Source organism: Euprymna scolopes, chromosome 2 (assembly GCF_053919585.1).
Source record: "Euprymna scolopes isolate OS-2025 chromosome 2, ASM5391958v1, whole genome shotgun sequence".
Classification (NCBI taxonomy): Eukaryota; Metazoa; Mollusca; class Cephalopoda; order Sepiida; family Sepiolidae; genus Euprymna; species Euprymna scolopes.
In genome coordinates, this window is record NC_136483.1 from 203,676,726 (window position 1) to 203,695,565 (window position 18,840).

The window sequence follows — 18,840 nt, forward strand, 5'->3', positions numbered from 1 at the left end:
GCAACCGACAAGGCAAATCTGCTTGCCAGTCGGTTTGCCTCAAACTCCACACTGAACTCGGTACACCACTCACTCCCTGATTTTCCTCTGCGAACAGACGCCACACTTGACGACTTGAAAATCACCCCTTCTCAGGTACATGCTATTATAAAAAACCTAGACACCTCTAAAGCATGTGGACCAGATCTCATCCCGGCTGTGCTATTAAAAAAATGCTCTGCCGAGGTTGCTCCAGTTCTGTCCAAACTTTACAATAAATGCCTTAACGAATCTTGTTTTCCCGACTGCTGGAAAACCGCCTCTGTGGTACCAGTCTTCAAGAATTCTGGTGAAAGAACTGACCCACTAAATTATCGCCCCATTAGCCTCCTCCCGCTTTTCGCCAAAATATTTGAGTCCTTAGTTAATAAAGCCCTAGTCCAGCACCTAACAGCTGCTAAACTCTTGACTGACAAACAATATGGATTCAGGCAAGCCCGTTCAACAGCAGATATCTTAACTGTAGTTTCTGAACGTATATACCGTTCATTGGATAAAACAGGGGAGGGTAGAGCGGTGGCCCTTGATATATCTAAGGCTTTTGACAGGGTATGGCACGATGGTCTTCTAAGGAAAATTAGATCATATGGAATCACTGGAAGAATTCATAACGTAATTAAATCCTTCTTAAGTAATAGAAAAATCAAAGTTGTCCTCGACGGACGTACATCCAAACAATATGACATAAATGCGGGAGTGCCTCAGGGGTCTATCCTTGGACCTCTATTGTTCCTGATATTCATAAACGACCTCCCTGATAATATTGTTTCGGAGATGGGTATATTTGCCGATGACACCACTCTCTATAACAGATATGAGGGGAAAACAAATGAACACATATCCAAGAAAATGGCAGAAACACTAGAGGATGACCTCCAATCCGTAGTGGAATGGGGACAAAAATGGTTGGTCTCATTCAATGCTGCTAAGACTAAGCTTGTTTCCTTCAATAACTACAAGAAACCTTCTCTACCACCAATAGCAATGGCCAAGAACACATTGCCTGAAAGTACTTCTTTTAAACTCCTCAGCCTAACGTTTACAGGGAATATGAACTGGAATAGATACATTGAGAGCATTGCCAAGGCTGCTGCAAGGAAGGTTGGCTCCCTCTACCGTGCTAGAAAACTACTTACGCCTGCCAGTATCCTATACCTCTATAAGGCAACCATTCGCCCATGTATGGAGTACTGTTGTCACATCTGGGCTGGTGCATCTGCTGCTTGTCTCTCGCTCCTGGACAGGGTTCAAAAAAGAGTCGCAAACCTGATAGGTCCTGAACTGTCATCTGGGCTTCAACCTCTGTCCCATCGACGAGATGTTGCATCCCTCTGCCTGTTCTACAAATACTTTAATGGTGAATGCTCTGACGAACTGCAAACACTTGTACCTCCCCGACGTAACTACCCCCGACAAACCCGACAAGCTACTAAGTCTCATCCCTTTACAGTGGAGATCCCTAGGTGCAAGAAAGCCTGTTACTCCAATAGTTTCTTCCCCAGAACTGCGGGTCTTTGGAACTCCCTTCCGGGATTCTGCTTTCCCAACTGCAATGATATGCAGAAGTTCAAGTGTAATGTTAACAAACATCTTTCTACTCTTCTCCCTTCATAATGACCCCGCTAATTAATTCCCTAATAGTAGCCCCCTGCTTCAAAGTGGCACTGTGCCTTGTTTGGGGTGAAAATTGAATTAAAAAAAAAAAAAAAAAAAAAAAAAATCTGATGCCGTCTTTGCCACTCAGCATTATAAGATGAAAGCTCAAGAATAAGTGGTCATGCCTTCCCCTACACGTCAGTGTAGTAGCTACTGAAAAAGGAGTTTTTGGATCACCCTTAGCTATGATTGGTCACTTTATTAAGTAGTAATATTGCACATGTGAAACAAGTTTAGGTTTAAAGCTCTTAAAATTCATATGAGAATTGTCTGTATGTGTTGGCACAACTGCTAATGATATTTTGATTAATGATCAATTCTAGTGGGATAATTAATCAGAATAAAAAAAATTAGTGCATTTTTTTCCAATACCGAAAACTTTTTTTTTGAAAACTTAAGTTTCCACTGCTGGTACTAATGATAAAATGAATATTTAATGATTTTAAACTACCAGTAAAACTAATATTTATAGATCACTCCAAATACAAGTGTATTTCTACATTTGTGAAAATATATGCAAATATTACATAGGTTTTTACGGTAAATGTTATATTCTAAGTCGGCAGCATTTTTGTATGAGCAATTGCCTGATATGTCGAAGATTTTCTATGTCTATCCTTGTAGTCATGTCACTAATAAGGGTGCTGGAGGTGAACGTTTTAACTAGCTGACGTTATCTACCTGATAGTCAGGGACCCGAACCTTGGACTCTCCATTAAGGAGACCATCCTATCAGCAGGTGCAAAGTACTAGGATTGCTGTATTGCCATTTGGTGAATGGATTCTGAACCATGCAGTAGTTTCTGGTGGGGCTTCTCTATGCCATATTAGTGGGTAATTGTTATGGCTTTACTTCATCATGGGCTACAAAAAAAATATTTCTTCACTTTCCCCCCTCCCCCCCTTACTTTCCCTCTCTGCCCTGCTCTAACCAAGTGTATTGATCTGTTTCACAAATCCCAGAACTATCATAAAAAGTTTTCAGAAAAAGTCCATGATTAAACTCGGAACTCCAACTTCCTACATAGACCCCCCAGTACCATGTCGCCTTTTCCAACATAAGAGGTCTACGTTCTAACTTTCCAGAGGTTGAAACCCAATTATAGGAGACTAAACCAGACCTATTATTCCTCAGCAAAACTAACATTGGACCCACTATTTCTCTAGATAAGTTTGTAATTAAAGGATATTCTAACTTAACATCCAAATCTGACCCCCAAGATCGACATGGGCATGGAATATTTGTCTACATTAGAGATGGTTTCCATCTGGTAGAGACATCTCTAGAGAAGACGTAAATTACCCTATATGTGCTTCTGGGTTACACTTACACCACTGCATTTATATTTGCCCTCTATTGCCCCCACAACAGCAGAGTTACTATCTTTAAGAGCATATCTAAGAAAATTGACCACATCCTGTCTGCTCATTCTTTAGCTAACATTCACGTCTGTGGAGACTTCAATGTTCACAATGTGGAATGGTTAGCCCACTCAAATAAGAGATGATGAGGGGGAGATGCTGTCATGATTTCTCCATTGCTTATGACCTAACTTCACGAACCCACCCGTGTGCTCTGATGGTCAGTATGCAAAGTCTCGTAGATCTTTTTCTCACAACTTTCCCTAAGTTATGTTCTTCCTCCATTCTGTCTCCACTGAGATCTTCCAACAATTTGATTGTATGAGTTAAGATAAAAACGAAATGTAATATGTCCTCAGACATACCTCTCCATTGTACAGTATATCAATACTCTATGACTGACTGGGATAGCTTTCGTACATTTATATCAGATCTGCCTCTGCTTCCAATGTTTAAAAAGAATGTGTCCTCTCTAGTATCATACCTGATGGAATGGTTAATTGTAAGTATAGACTGCTTCATACCCTTAAAAAAAATTCCAGCAAAAACCTAACAGCAAGCTATGGTTCTCTCCAGAATGTGTTGCTGCCATTGCATGCAGAAAACACTTTTTCCATTGCTTCCAACATAATGGATGTACTGAGACGAAAACCACTTTCAGGACTGCCAACAACCACTGTAAAAGAGTTGTATGTGCTCAATCTGTTAAGTCCAAAGTAGCTGAGCAGTGGCTTGGTTCCCACCAGTTTAGCAAACGGGGTCCTGAACATTCTAACCATCATCAATGGATCTGAGGTAATCTCGTCAGCATCAGACAAAGTCAAACTCTTTGCCAAGAACTTTGCAGCTAATTCTACTCTATGCGATCAAGATCGCCAACTCTCCGTATTTCCTCCTGTATCAGAAAACATGCTATGCAGCATAGAAATATCTGTACATGATCTTGCTAAGCTAATCAAACACCTTGATTCCAGTAAAGCAACTGGCCCCGACAGCATTCCAATTATACTACTGAAAAAGTTTCAACCAGAACCAACTTCCATACTTACAAAGCTGTTAAAGCATTGTCTTAAGGAGAATTGCTTCCAAACACTCTAAAAAAACATCAGTATGTCCCGTAATTAAAAATTCAGGTGATCACTTATCTCTCTCTCTCTCTCTCTCTCTCTCTCTCTGTCTCTCTCTCTCTCAATATAGACCAACCATGAGTAAGTTGTTGGAATCTGTGTGAAATAGAGGAGTAGTCAACCACCTCAGCAAAAATAACCTTATCGACGTGCAATATGGTTTTCATTCTGCTAGATCTACAGATGTGCTAACAGTTATATTTCATAGGATTAGCGAATCTCTCAATGGAAGCTTCCTTTTTAGGGCAATTGCTCTTGACATATTTGATAGGGTATGGCATAAAGATTTACTCCACAATGATTTACTCCATAAGCTGCGATATAGCTAGAAATGTCTTCTCAATTATTAAATCATTTCTTTCTGATATGTTCAGAAAAGTAATAGTTGATGGATAGAAATCAGCTCACAGTATTAATGCTGATGTCCATCAGGCGTCCATCCTGAGTCCAACTCTCTTCCTGATCTACATTAATGATCTCCTAAATCACATCCTAAGATCATTCATAAACATTTATGCTGATGACACTAACATCTATGGCAACACTTCAAAGGTCATAAATGACCAAGTTCTCTTTGATTCTCTCTCCTCTGATTTTGAGCACATGGTACAAACCAAGTTTCTATCTTTACATCATCGGTCCTGGATATGACCTTAAACTATATCTGATGGTGAGGCCCCAGCTTGCGGGCTTTGGGGAGTGTGGAGCCACCCTTTAATTGCCATTGCTCCCAGGTCCACTCTGACCCGGAGTGGTAGTACCTGTTAAGGTCCCAACTATGGGTTAAATAGAAACCGATTTAAAAAAACAAATATACTCTATTAAAAAACTGTTCTTCAAAATCACTGGATTCGGCATTAAATAACCTGAAAAGGGTTGATATGCCTTAAAACAAAAACAAACAAACAAACAATTTACATTATCAACACTGATCCCCGTCTGACATCAATTTAAATGAATGGCTCTTGTATTGGGGAGGCTCTTTGTTTTGACAAACTTCTGGGTCTGACCTTTACTCTTGATCTGAAATGGAACACGTACATCAAATCTGTTGCCTAGGTTGCTGGAAAAATGGTGGGATTCTTCTACCGTTTCAATAGATATCTCACTGCCAATGCAATTCTCTACTTATATAAGAGCCAAATACGTCCTAGGATGGAGTACTGTTGCCACATCTGGGCAGAAGCTGCTAGAAAGACCTTATCCTGCCTTAACAGAGTTTAAAATAAAGTGAAGGATGCCTTTTAAAATAAAGTGAAGGATGCCTTTTAAAATAAATTGAAGGATGCCTTTTTCTCTTTCCTTCAACCTCTTTCCCACGTAAATAAGTTCTTGATGAGCCGTCTTTATTAAGTTTTCACTACTAACGATTATTATGATATTGTCCCAGTGACTACTGTACACTCTTTAATCCTTACCTGCGAGTGGCCTTCGGGCCTTGATAAATGGTGACTCCTTTGTGAAACTAACTAATATTTAAAAATTTAAAAGAATTTGAATCAATAATTGTATTGAAATTGGAATCTAGAACAGAATCAATAATTGTATTGGAATCACTAATCAATTTTAAGTGACAATCTACAGAGGTTGAAGGTTCAATCCTTACTACAAGAACTAAGATTAACAAAAAAAATAAGTAACAATTGTAACAAATCATGCTCGACAGAATGAGAATAATCTACCTTCATAGATTAAACAAAGGCTTAGTTGGAAATTACGTCTAGGTTCCTGACTTTGACATAAAAATTTCAAACTTCAGAAAAATGCATATGAAGATGATAGTTGTTGTTGTTGTTTTTATTGTTGATGTGTCAGCGTTCACAATGGTATGGTGGAACCAACTCCTCCAACTGAATACTCTGCATCTTGTATAGATGCCGCCCAGGTATGTTGGTTTGAAGCTGCAGTTGATATCAGGTCCAACCATTTGCGGTTCTAGCAGCGCACTCTGTAGAGGTCAGAACACAGAATCAGATAGGCATCTTGCTTCACTGTACTGAGCTAGATTTTCAGTTGACCACTGTGTCGTTTCTTCCAACCCCGGAGTGGGGCTGGGTTGATGGTGGCATGGATGAGGTCATCTGGTTGCCGGTGCAGAGTATGACCAAACCATCAGAGATGTCTCGAAAGGAGGGTCTGTTTGAGGGATGATATCTGACAGCATGAATCAAGTTTACATCAGTGAAAACATGAAAAAAAAACAAAGATTAAAATAGTCATCTGAATAATCTAAATTAATATTTCTCGTCTTAAAAATTAAACAATAGTTTTTTATGTATATTTTTAATTGCTCAGATTACTGTTTTTATCCTGGTTTTTATTCTAATAACGCTTCGACCAGTGTAACCTCTGACCTTTTTTTCCAATGAACAATAGTTGTTAGAATTCAGATATATGATGGAAGTTATTTTTTTTTGTTTTGTTGGGTTTTTTTTTTTAATTAATTTAATTCAGATGTGTGATGTTTTTCATGAAATGGAAGGTTTTTTGGGTTTTTTTAATTAAATGATCTAAGAGGTTAACATGCTGTAAAAGATATGGATCAAATCTTTGAATTCAAAAACACATTTGAATTCTAATGACTATAGTTCATTAAAAAAAGAATGAAAACATTTTCACCATTCACCAACAAGAGCCATTGTAAAGATACACATGAAGAAGGCCGGAGATTATATCAACCAAAACGTTGAGAGAATAACAACCAAGATGGGAACATATCAATGCTCATCTCAAAAATTTAGAAACCGTTTTGTTTTGTTTTTTTAATTTTGGTACTCTTGCATAATTTGACCCAAATTCTCGTGAATTCCCGTCAAGCATGGATCGGGCGAGACTGGCAATCATCGGTGTCAGCCGAGCGTCGTTAGAATGTTGAAACACTAACTCGACATTTTATTTTATTTAATTTTTTTCTGTTATGTTTTTACTAATTTTAAAGGTGATATTAAGGTGACTTTTTATTTTCTGATTAGTTATTTATTATTTATTTTTTATATATTTTCAAACTCGCCAAACAGAAAAATGACGAGCAAGAAAATAAATCTATACATGTTAGAAAAAGAAATGAAAACATTGATGCAGACAATCTCGTATTGTCAGAAGAAATTGCTGTCCCAAAAAAATGAGGTGCAACAATTGTAAGCACAAATGTTTACTTAAGAAAAAGATTGTGTGTAAAGGATGGTTTCTCCTGGAGATGTACAAATGGACAGTGCCACCAAAAGAACTTGACTGAACAACAAGTCTTGAAAATAAAAAACAAGAAAAAAAAAAATATGGTTACAAAAAAGAAAACAAAAATCTTGTACTTCACCTAACAATTATACGGTTAAAAAATCTTTTCTTGGAGAAAAAAACAAAAAAACTTTCTGTTGATAAATATTTTGTAAAAAAAAAAAAAAAAAAAAAATTAAAATGAAATAAACATATTTTCATTTTTCAAGGTAGGGTTTTTGGTATTTTTGATTATTTGCATTTGTATTTTTCTGGTTTGTTTTGTTTTTTTCATTAGTCTGCATCTGTTACGATGCTCGGCTGACACTGATAATTGCTGGTCTCACTCGATACATGCATGACAGGAATTCACAAGAATTCGGGTCAAATTATGCAAGAGTACCTTAATTTTTTTTGCAATAGCAAGTTTGGCGCCTTTGTTGTTTCCACGTTTCAATTTAATTGTATTTAATTGCAATTTAAATTCCCTTCTAGATTGTCTGAACTTGGCTACCATGTTGGTTCTCACCTCCTCGACTTATTCTTCCTCAGAGAAAAAGGATACAAACGGGAAGTGAAATTGTTAAACATGCTCCTTTTTGTCAAATCTAATTTGTGGAAGGTGAGTGCATTACAATCTTCCATTTCTTTTTTCTTTTGTTTTTATTTCATTTTTCTCTAAAAATATAATTCTTTAACCCTAACACTACATCACCTTGTTTTAACCCTAACACTATGTCACTTTTACTCCTGATCTGAAATGGAACATGTACATCAAATCCGTTGCTAAGGTTGCTGGAAAAATGGTGGGGTCATTATATCACTCCAGCAAGTATCTCACTGCTGATGCAATTCTCTGCGTATATAAAAGCCAAGTACATCAAAGGATAGAGTACTGTTGCCACATCTGGTCAGGAGCTGTTAGAAGCAGCTTATTCTGTCTTGACAGAATTCAAAGTAGACTTTGTAACCTAGCGAGGGATGCCTATTTCTCTTCCCTGCATCCTCTTTTCCCAGAAGAGTTCAAGTTCAAGTGTAATGTTAACAAACATCTTTCTACTCTTCTCCCTTCATAATGACCCCGCTAATTAATTCCCTAATAGTAGCCCCCTGCTTCAAAGTGGCACTGTGCCTTGTTTGGGGTGAAAATTGAATAAAAAAAAAAAAAAAAAAAAAAAAAGAGTTGTTGCAAGCCTGTCTTTGCTTTGTTAGTTTCATGGCAAATGCTTCCTCTTGCTCTTTATCTGTACCTAAACCTAATTGTAGATTCCATGAACAAAGCTTCTTTCTTAGCACTGCACGCCTGTCGAACTCTCTTCCATTTCCCTGCTTTCCTGCTGACTACAATCCAACGTGAACAAGTTCCTGATGAGCCGTCCCCTTAAGTAATCCAATTTACCAAATTTCCACTATTAATGATTATTATGATATTGTACCATTGACTACTGTACACTCATTAACCCTTATCCTTGAGTGGCCTCTGGGCCTTGATAAGTGGTGACTCCTCTGTTAAAAAAACAAAAACAACCTTAATAAAATTAGTCATAATCTATCATATATATATATAAAGTAGTAGCGTTCGTGTGTGTATTTGTCTGTGTGTACAACTCTGAATGATCAAAGAAATATAAAGGCCATATGTGTGTACACCTGTCCTGGTCAAGAAATATTAAGCCCATAATAGGATACTTCTGTCAAAGGAGACAATATATTTTATACGTCATTTCTATATATAGCATTCTTCAAACAACATCTACATTGATTGAGTTACGGTCATTAGCATATCACATTAAATTAAATCTATTTAAATAATTAGCTCGATGATATTACTTATTCGACATAATAGTTTCGTTTCAACTGTACTAATGAAAACATTAGTTTATTTAAATTTTAATTTATATTTGATTTAACTTATTTTATCTGAAACTGTTTAATTTTCAAACCAGAAAACCAAAGGGGAAATAACTGTAATAGTTTAATTGAAAAATTTTTTTAAACGGAGCACGTTATTGAATATTTTCTGTAATAGATTTGTTTTCGTTTCGAAATATTCTTCTAAGCTGAAATATTATTTTTATTTTTAATTCGGAGGAAATTTTTTTTTTGCTTATTCTTAATTTTTAAGTAACCTTTTTTATTTGAAAAATTTGAAAAAAATAATTAAAACTAATGTCCTCATCTACTTGCATCCCTACGAGGGCAGAGTTAGTCAGACACAGGGCAAATTTTCCATGTGAGCAAAATTCATCATCCCATACATTATCTGCTCCTTTTTTTTTGTTTTTTTTATAAAATTTAATTGGTGTTGCCCAGGATTTATTATAATAATTATACCATAGGAAGTGTGTTTAATTGCCTGCGAAACAGATTTTCTTTATTATTTATTTAATATCTTAAATTAAAAATGGTCAATTTTTATGTGACCCAGCATCATTTAACCCCTAAAAACAAAAAATTAAGACCTACTTTTTGGGGGCATAATATGTTTAAACAGTATTTATAAATAATTTGAAAGAAGAAATTTTGAAAAAAAAAGAAAATTAACATTTTAGTGTGGGGGATAACTTTTCTATATAAATTTAATGTAAAATGAGCACCAACTTTTTGGCCACAAAGCGTTCAACGAGACATGTCATCTCTAGCATTTATTTAAGTTTGGCGATCAAGGAGTGGAGGGGGGGGGGGCAAAACATGACAAATAAAATTTTAGTGGTGGAGAGGGGCGGGAATTACATTTGAAACATAAAATAACGATAAATTTAATTAATTTTTATAAGACCATTCTGTACTTTCACCTAACAATTTTAGGGGGGGAGATTACATTAGAAATATAAAATGACGAAAAATTTAATTTGTTTTTGGAATTAATTTTTGGTAGATTTTTTTTTTTGTTTTTTTTTTTTTTGCGATCACGCGGCCATTCGTTGCTATTTTTATTGAAACAAAAGTTGTAATGATTTATTTTTAATTATTTGGGGGGGGGGGGGTTCTTTCCAGTGCTGAATATTCTGAGAATGATTTCTTCTCTTCGTAGCCCTTCTGCCGAAATATCTGGTGGAGAGGGTATCACATACTTCTTGGGGGGGGGGGGGCAATTACATTTACGTGTTTTCATCCGTTCTTTTATTTTTGTTGTGTGGGTATCCACGTTGCCCATGATGAAAATGATTAGTATACAGGTGAGAGATTTGCATGAACGGAACTTCATGTCAGCCCTGGCAACGCTGGGTACCCATGCTAGTTTGATAATAATTTGGTTCCATTAATAATTTAATGATCATGTAAAGTATAAAGTAAAGTAGTCGACCATAGTCAAGGGCAACTTGAAGGCTCCACTAGTCTACAGTGTCTGTCCCTGGTCTATTCAGAACTATATTGGCCATTGCAAACCATCATGTACGGTCTGTGTTTATCCGGGACACTGTGTGTTCTATGGAAGGAGCTGAATCAACCAATCCTGAGTGAATGTCGCTAAAATCAAAAAAAAAAATTAAGTTCCTTTTCATTAGCTATTACGAGCACCATCCTTTGCTAGGATGACTCCACTTACCCTTGATCTTTTTTTTTTTTTTTTTACTCACATTCACCCCTAACAAGACATATCGCCACTTGGATGTGAGGAGCTACTATTTAGGACCATACCTAGGAAAGATTAACAAGATATTGGTTTACGTTACATTTAAACTTCTGCATATCAGTATAGTCAGGGAACAAGAAGGGAATTCCAAAGTCTAGCTGTTCGAGGAAATAAACTATTAGAGTAGAAAGCTTTCTGACATTTAGGACCTCAACAATGAAGGGGTGAGATTTTGTTTCTAAACGGGTTTGTCAGAGTTATGTACGTTGAGAGGGCACAAGTTCATCAGAACACATTCTATTAAAATACTTGTAAAACAGTCAGAGATGCAACATTGTGACGATGGGACAGGGGTTGGAGCTTAGCTGACAAACTGGGACCTATTAATTGAAAACTCTTTTGGACCCTATTCAAGAAAGAGAAAGACTAGTTTTAGATGCACCAGCCCAGATGTGGCAACAATACTCCATGCAAATGGTGGTCTAGTAGAAGTACAGGATACTCTCAGGTGTGAGTATTTTTCTAGTACGATAGGACTCCACCTTCTTTGCAGCAGCCTTTGCAATGTCCTCCATGTATTTGTTCCATTTCATATTGCCTGTGAATGTTAGGCTAAGGAGTTTGAAGGTAGTGTCATTTTCATAGATATTGGTGGTTAGAGAGGCTTCTTGTAATTGATAAAGGAGAGCAGCTTACTCTTACTAGCATTAAGTGTTACCATCCATTTACGGCCTCATTCCACTATGGTCTGGAGATCCTTATCTCATAATGCAGAATGCTTAGCAAGCAAATATCATATTTTCAGTCTTTTGGTATGATCCTATTGAGGATTGAACCCAAATCTTCTGGCTCATATGTGAATATTCCAACCATTATGACAAATGAACAAACAATTTTTTTTTTTTTTTGTTTTTTTTTAGCAAGCAAAAATGAACGAAAAAAGAAACAAAAGAAAAGTGAAAGTAAAGAGACCCCCCCCCCGCCCCAAACAATATTGAGTAATTTATATTTTAATTTTTGAAATGAGGATTGATAATTTGGATTATTTGGACTATAGTTCTCACCTTGTGTCTTATTCTCGAAAGGTTTTGGCTGATGTAACTTTTGTCTTCATGCATATCTTATCAAACTGAGGAATCTGCATAAAGTTTCAAAAGGAAACTTTATTTAATCCGTGTGAATAGCATTTTTATGAAAAGGGACAGACCCCCAATAAATAAGGAAGCAAAACTAGATAAGTTTGAAAAAGATATTAGCAAAAGGCTAGGATCGAACCCAGTAGGCAAGTGTTGAAAGATAATAGATGTTGAAATCCTAGGAATGCCAAACGATTGTCACTGTTCTCGCAAATAACTAAATATTATTTATGTCAGAGATATTTTATTTATGAACGCAGTCGATTGTTCATTTTTTTAGAAATAACTGGATATTAAATATGTCAGTTAAAAGAATGGACAATACGAGTTTTTGAAATAATGATTAACAAATAGGTTAGATATTGAACAATTAAAATTGGGAATTCTTTGCCAAAAGTGTGTTTGGACAGACATGGGTAAAATTTATGTGAATAAACTTCACGTGGCAAAGGCGTGCCTCTAACATCGTCAAGAAAGGAGATTCTCAATGTATTGAAACGGAGTTCAAAGTTAGTAGACAAGAGTTAGTCAGACAGACAGCGAGAGATAAAGCCAGAGAGAGCTCGAGTCGACCACACTCGGAGCTGATGCCGCTTAGAGGCAAAGAGAGGAAGAGGAGATCATGTAGTCGTAAAGGCTTGAATTCCTGACAATTATCAATCATCCAGCTGAAATGAATAACAAATCATCCATATTTGTAAATTGTTGTCTTTGTCATCATTCCACCCGAAAAGGTAAAGGTAAACGTGTTTTGTCTATCATCTTGCAAATGATCTTTGTATAACCCCCTTTCAAGTATTGTCTGTCTCCTCCTCCATCATCAGTAATGATTTCCCCTCTTTTGATGTAAAAGAACTGCATTACACATCCCCCCCCCACTTCAATAATGAATTTGTATCTCCCCTCTATATGTGTTAACAAGAAAGTGTCTCAGCTCCGTATTATAATACGATAAGAGAATTATCATCACAGTCATCGTGATGTAAACCGTATATAAATGTCATTATCATCCTTTGTTCTGAGTCCCATTATATGTCTCCAATATGTGCCCCGACTATTTAACATGTTTCCAATATGTACCCACTACATAACAGCATGTTCTCGTTCCATCAGCCACAACCAGGTAAAAATCTTAAGTAATTTGCAATTGTATTCTTCATATAGTTTGCACTTAAAATTGAGTGTCCAACCTCTAGAGAGTGTTGCTTAGAACTGAATTTTACTGTCATGCCGTGAGTTCTTGCAGATTCCCAAGTTGGACAGAAAGATTCCTGGGTTTGACAAAATATGCCTGAAGAAGTTTGGAGGTTACATTGGCCGAAACCTTGAAAGAATAATATTCAAGATAAAAAGAATAGTTTGAATGATCAAAATAATACCAACTAAACAGAAATAAGGGATTAAGTGTGTTTCAACTGATAGCAATAATTAAAATTGTCAAATAATAAGTGAAGATGGCAAAGATAGCAAAAGACATAAACAGATTTGCAATTGGTTAAAACTTGATCGATTCGTAATATTATTGCTTGACTGTCACGTCACCATCTTCAATTTGTCTTGTGTATGTGTTGTTGACTGGTTGTTTTTATAAATCACATAACCACTGCTAGTTGCATCTAAACTTCTTTTTTTATCTAATCGGAGAGAACATTGTATTTATTGCCATTTACATCTACTAACCTATCCCTACAACCTTCGTTGACACAAAGGTTGACAAACCCTGTTTAACGTGTGTAATTTTTCAGCTCTCATCCTGTGATGTTAAATCAACACCTGATCATTAAGTCTCGGGTTTTCATCACAATAGATAAAACATGTGTACAGATTTGATTTCCTCATGAAAAAAACAGTTTTAGCTTAATGATAATTATAATCCTTTTGCATAATATTTTTTTCTGTATAAAAAAGACGAGACTTTAATTTACAATGAATGCTTTATGCCAAACTGTTGGTTGAATATGGTTAAATTTGTGCTCATTTTTGCATTAAATACTAATCCTTATTAACGCCTAACAATATAACAAAAACGATCGAGTTTTGTATGTATTTGTATGTAATGTATTTAATTTGTATGTAGTGTTCAATTTTGTATGTATTGTTCAGATTACTGTTCTTATCTTAGCTGTTCTCGTGTTTTTGCTGATCTTCAAACTTCTTCAGGTATATCTTCGCAAAACGATCACTCTTCTTGGTGAATACTGGAAAGAATGTTATCCTATAAGAATGTTTTTCTTTTTTTCATGAACCATAGTTGTAAAAATTCAAAATGTGTGATGCGTTTATGAAATGAAAAAGTGTTAGGTAATTTCCATTTTTGTATTAATTCAAATCCAAACCGATTTGATATAATTTTTCTGAATTTTTTAGATGAAAATTAATTGGATTGTTTTCTAAACACATCACACATTCTGAATTTTAACGCCTATAGCTTGTCAAAAAGAGAAAAACATTCTTTTCACCATTCACCAATAAATGCCATTGTTATGATGCACCTGAAAAAGATTGGAGGTTATATTCATAGACATTGTGAGTTTTGCAGAAGTTTTAATGTTTGTTTGCTTTTTATTTCATTTTTTTGTTGTGGTTTAGTTTTTGTTGTGGTGTGTTTGTAAGTTTACAATTAAAATCGATGCAATACTGAAAAGAAATTTTATTTCAAAACTTAATTCTGGTTTCTAAGTTTACATAGCAATGTTTTACACTAACAAATATTTTTAAAATCTTTTTCAGACTTTATTTGGAAAAGAAGCTGATAAATTGGAACATGCAAATGATGATGAACGAACTTGTATCCTTTGTTTTGCAATTTTTTTGTTATCTCTATATAAATAAAATGAACTCATTTTTTCCCGTCGGATTTTGACCTTAATAGGATTAAAAATCAAGATATTTCATGCAAATATAATATGCACAAACGGCAGAACAATATCTGAGGTGTGTTATAGGGTTATTATTTCTCAAATTCCTCGATAATCTTAGATTTCTATACTTTTTCTGCTGAGAAGTCACGGCCAAAATCGGTTAAGATCAATGGAAGTGGTAAAATATTTTCTCTCTAATAAATTCCTCCTCCCCCTGCCACCACTTAACACCGTTTGGGGTCGTTCACAAGGAACAGTTGAGAAGAGAACACCGGTTTGGCTTCATAGTTCTTTCATGTGAAGTTATTTAAAATCACTAAACTAAGCTGCAGTGCTCTGTGGCGTAGTGGTTAGCGTGCTGGACAATTCACATTATATTTTCACGTTCGCGCCGACCTACCGTGGTCGTTTTTTTTTTTTTTTCCTAAACAACTGGAATGGACTTTTCTTGGTGGCCGAACTGTTAACGTTGCAGATGTTTTTTTTTTCACACTTTATTTTCCTACTTTTACTCATGACTCCGGGTTTGATCCTTCCTACTTACCTACCATAACATTTTTTAAAACTCCCCCCCCCCCGTCCCGGAAACAAACACTCGGGCAACGCCGGGTACCCCCGCTAGTGAAAAATATAATACAAAGTGCAGACCATGTTGAGAAGAACCTTTTTTTTTTTTTTTTTATTAGAGTTCTATTATGTAGGAGAGCCAGTTTTTAGAGAAAAATTTTAAGGAAAATTGTTTTAAGTAATACTTAAATGTGTGAGACGGACAAATGGCTGCTGTTTCCAACTGATAGTACCGGATCTTTGGTAGCGCGTAGAGTGGCTACTCCGTCAACAATTGCATAATATCGGGATGATTGTAGTGCCATATCATGCATGGAAAGGAACCTTGCATCCATTTCTGGTGGGCTTTCCCAAGGTCACAATCCTGTAGATGAGGAGTCTGCTGATGATCTACTTGTGTTGCATGTTTGCTATTCTGCTCAACCACTTTGTCCAGCACCTCTCACCCTAAAACTGAAACTTCTAAATGAAATAAAATAGCAGTTCAATCAAAAATTACAATTAAACCAGGTTTAAACTCAAACAAAATCAATTTGCATCCTCCCTTGAAGTTTGCTTTCATGAACATCCGCGGGCTTAGAACTAATTTAGATAATGTTGCATCATCTTTCCTAGCAGACACCCCGGATATCTTAGCATTAAGTGAGACTAACCTACACTCCTCCATCTCCTCTAACCACTTTAACATGCCTGGTTATCTCCCATAAGGACTCAGACAGACATATGCACGGACTGGGAGTCTATATTCAAAACACTCTCCCCTTGACTATAGAAACAAAACTAGAATCGGACGACCAGGCCTTTATGTGCCATTACATATCACATTAGCTACTTATATTTTTTCTCATACTCTCCCTCAACCCAGGACTGTACTCTGATTAACCAAGTCTCTGACAGCATAGATACAGCACTCTCCCTTGATACTAGCACACAAGTACATGTATTTGGTGACTTCAATGTCCACCACAGTAATTGGCTTGGATTCTCTACTTACACAGACGCAGCTGGTAGCACAACACATAACTTCTCTATATCTCATTCCCTATCATAGATGGTCATGTTTCCGACATGTTTCCCAGATCATCAAGATCAACACGCCTCACTTCTAGATTTATTTCTGACCACAGTTCTTGATGATTGTACAACAGATGCCCACAGCCCACTCGGGAATGCTGATCACGCTGTGACAATTGTAGAAATCGTTCTCAATTCTTGATTCAAAACTGAAGAGCTATTGCTCAAAACGACAAGGTATTATAAGAAAGCTGACTCAGAAGCTATTAAGGATCTCATCAGAAATGACCCATGGGGAGGAAACATCTTTTCTCTTCCCACTGAACAGTGCGCAATTGAGATCACTGAATGGTTCAAAATAGCAATTGAAGCACATGTTCTCACACAGAAATTCTATAGCAAACTCCAATCACACCAATGGTTTACTTCTACTTGTGTAATTGCCATTGTTTAAAGTCAGCATGCATACCACAAATTTAACTGGCATAAGTCCAATACAAACAGACAAAAGTTTATAGAAGCTAGAAATAATTGTAAGAAAGAAATAGCAACAGCTAAGAGAGAATATACTAAAACCACGAAAAAACACATCGAAGCACAGAAATTAGGAACCCGTGATTTCTGGAAAATTTACAACGCTGTAGTAAATAAAGGGTAATCAACACCCCCCCCCCTCCTCACTGTCAAGGTTTGCACAACAACCAAGAAGGTTAATATACTTGCCAGTCGGTTTGCCTCCAACTCCACATTTGACCCAGCAAACCACTCCCTCCCTGACATTCCTTTGTGGATAGACACCACACTAGATGATCTGAAAATTACCCCTTCTCAGGTGCATGCTATCATAAAAAACCTAGACACTTCAAAAGCATGTGGATTAAATTTTATCCCAGCTGTACTATTAAAAACATACTCTGTTGAGGTTGCTCCAGTTCTCTCCAAACTTTTCAACAAATTTCTTAATGAATCTTGATGGAAAACTGCTTCTATGGTACCAGTTTTCAAGAATTCTGATGAAAGAACTGACCCATTAAATTATTGCCTCATTATCATTCTCTCACTTTTCGCAAAAATATTTGAGTCCATAATTTATCAACCTCTAGTCCACCACCTCACAGTTGCTAAACTTCTGCCGATCAACAGTATGGGTTTAGACAAGCCCATTTTACTGCAGAGATTCTAACTGTAATCTTTGAACATATTTACAATGCACTGGATAAAGCAGGGTAGGCTATCTAAGGCCTTTGACAGGGTATGGTACTATGGTCTTCTCATGAAAATCATATCCTATGGTGTTACTGGACGAATACTTAACATAATTAAATCCTTCTTAAATAAGAGAAGAATCCAAGTTATCTTCAATGGTTGTACATCAAAACAATGATATAAATGCACATGTACCTCAGGGGTCAATCCTTGGACATTTATTATTCCTAATATTCATAAATAACCTCTCTGATAAAATTATCTCTGAGATTGGTCTATTTGCTGATGACGCCACGCTCTATAACAGACATGAGAGGGAAAACAAATGAACACATATCCTAGGCAATGGAAGAAACCCCAGAGGACAACCTCCGGTCTGTAGTGGAATGGGGTCAAAAATGGATGGTGACATTCAGTGCTGCTAAGACTAAGCTCCTTTCCTTCAATAATTGCAAGAAACCTTCTCAACCAGTAATAGGTATGACTAATGATACATTACCTGAAAGTACTTTGTTCAAACGCCTCAGCTTAAAGTTCACGGAGACCATGAGTTGGAACGGTAACATTGAGTGCATTGCCAAGGCTGCTGCAAAGAAGGTGGGCTCACTCTACCATGCTAAAAAGCTACTTATGCCTGAGAGTATCCATTTGCCCGTGCACGGAGCATTGTTGGCACATTTGGGCTGGTGCATCTGCTACTAGTCTCTCCCTCTTAGATAAGGTTCAAAAGAGTCACCAACCTAATAGGTCCCATACTATCTGCTATGCTTCAACCACTGTCCCATCGACAAAATGTTGCATCACTCTGCTTGTTTTACAAGTATTTTAATGATAGATGCTCCGATGAACTACAAGCCCTAGTACCCCCTTGACGTAAATATGCCAGACAAACCTGACACGCAGCCCACCCCTACACATTAGAAATACCTAGATGTAAAAGAAGCCTTAGGACTGCTAGACTTTGGAATTTTCTTCCAGGTCCCTGTTTCCTCGTCTGTACTGACATGCAGAAGTTCAAGTGTAATGTAAACAGACGTCTTGCTGCCCAGCTCCCCACATAGTACTCCTACAAATTATGTCCT

General features: G+C 36.6%; 1 protein-coding gene across 1 annotated transcript in view; it reads left to right on the forward strand.

Moving 5' to 3' along the window:
* The window catches only part of LOC145302323 (trafficking protein particle complex subunit 5-like), a 41,107-nt gene that overhangs the window by 8,729 nt on the left and 13,538 nt on the right, over positions 1–18,840 (forward strand). The window contains exons 3-4 of the mRNA XM_080144647.1: positions 7,893–8,019; positions 14,841–14,898. Coding sequence (XP_080000773.1) covers positions 7,893–8,019; positions 14,841–14,898 — 185 coding nt within the window. The remainder of the gene's footprint in view (positions 1–7,892; positions 8,020–14,840; positions 14,899–18,840) is intronic.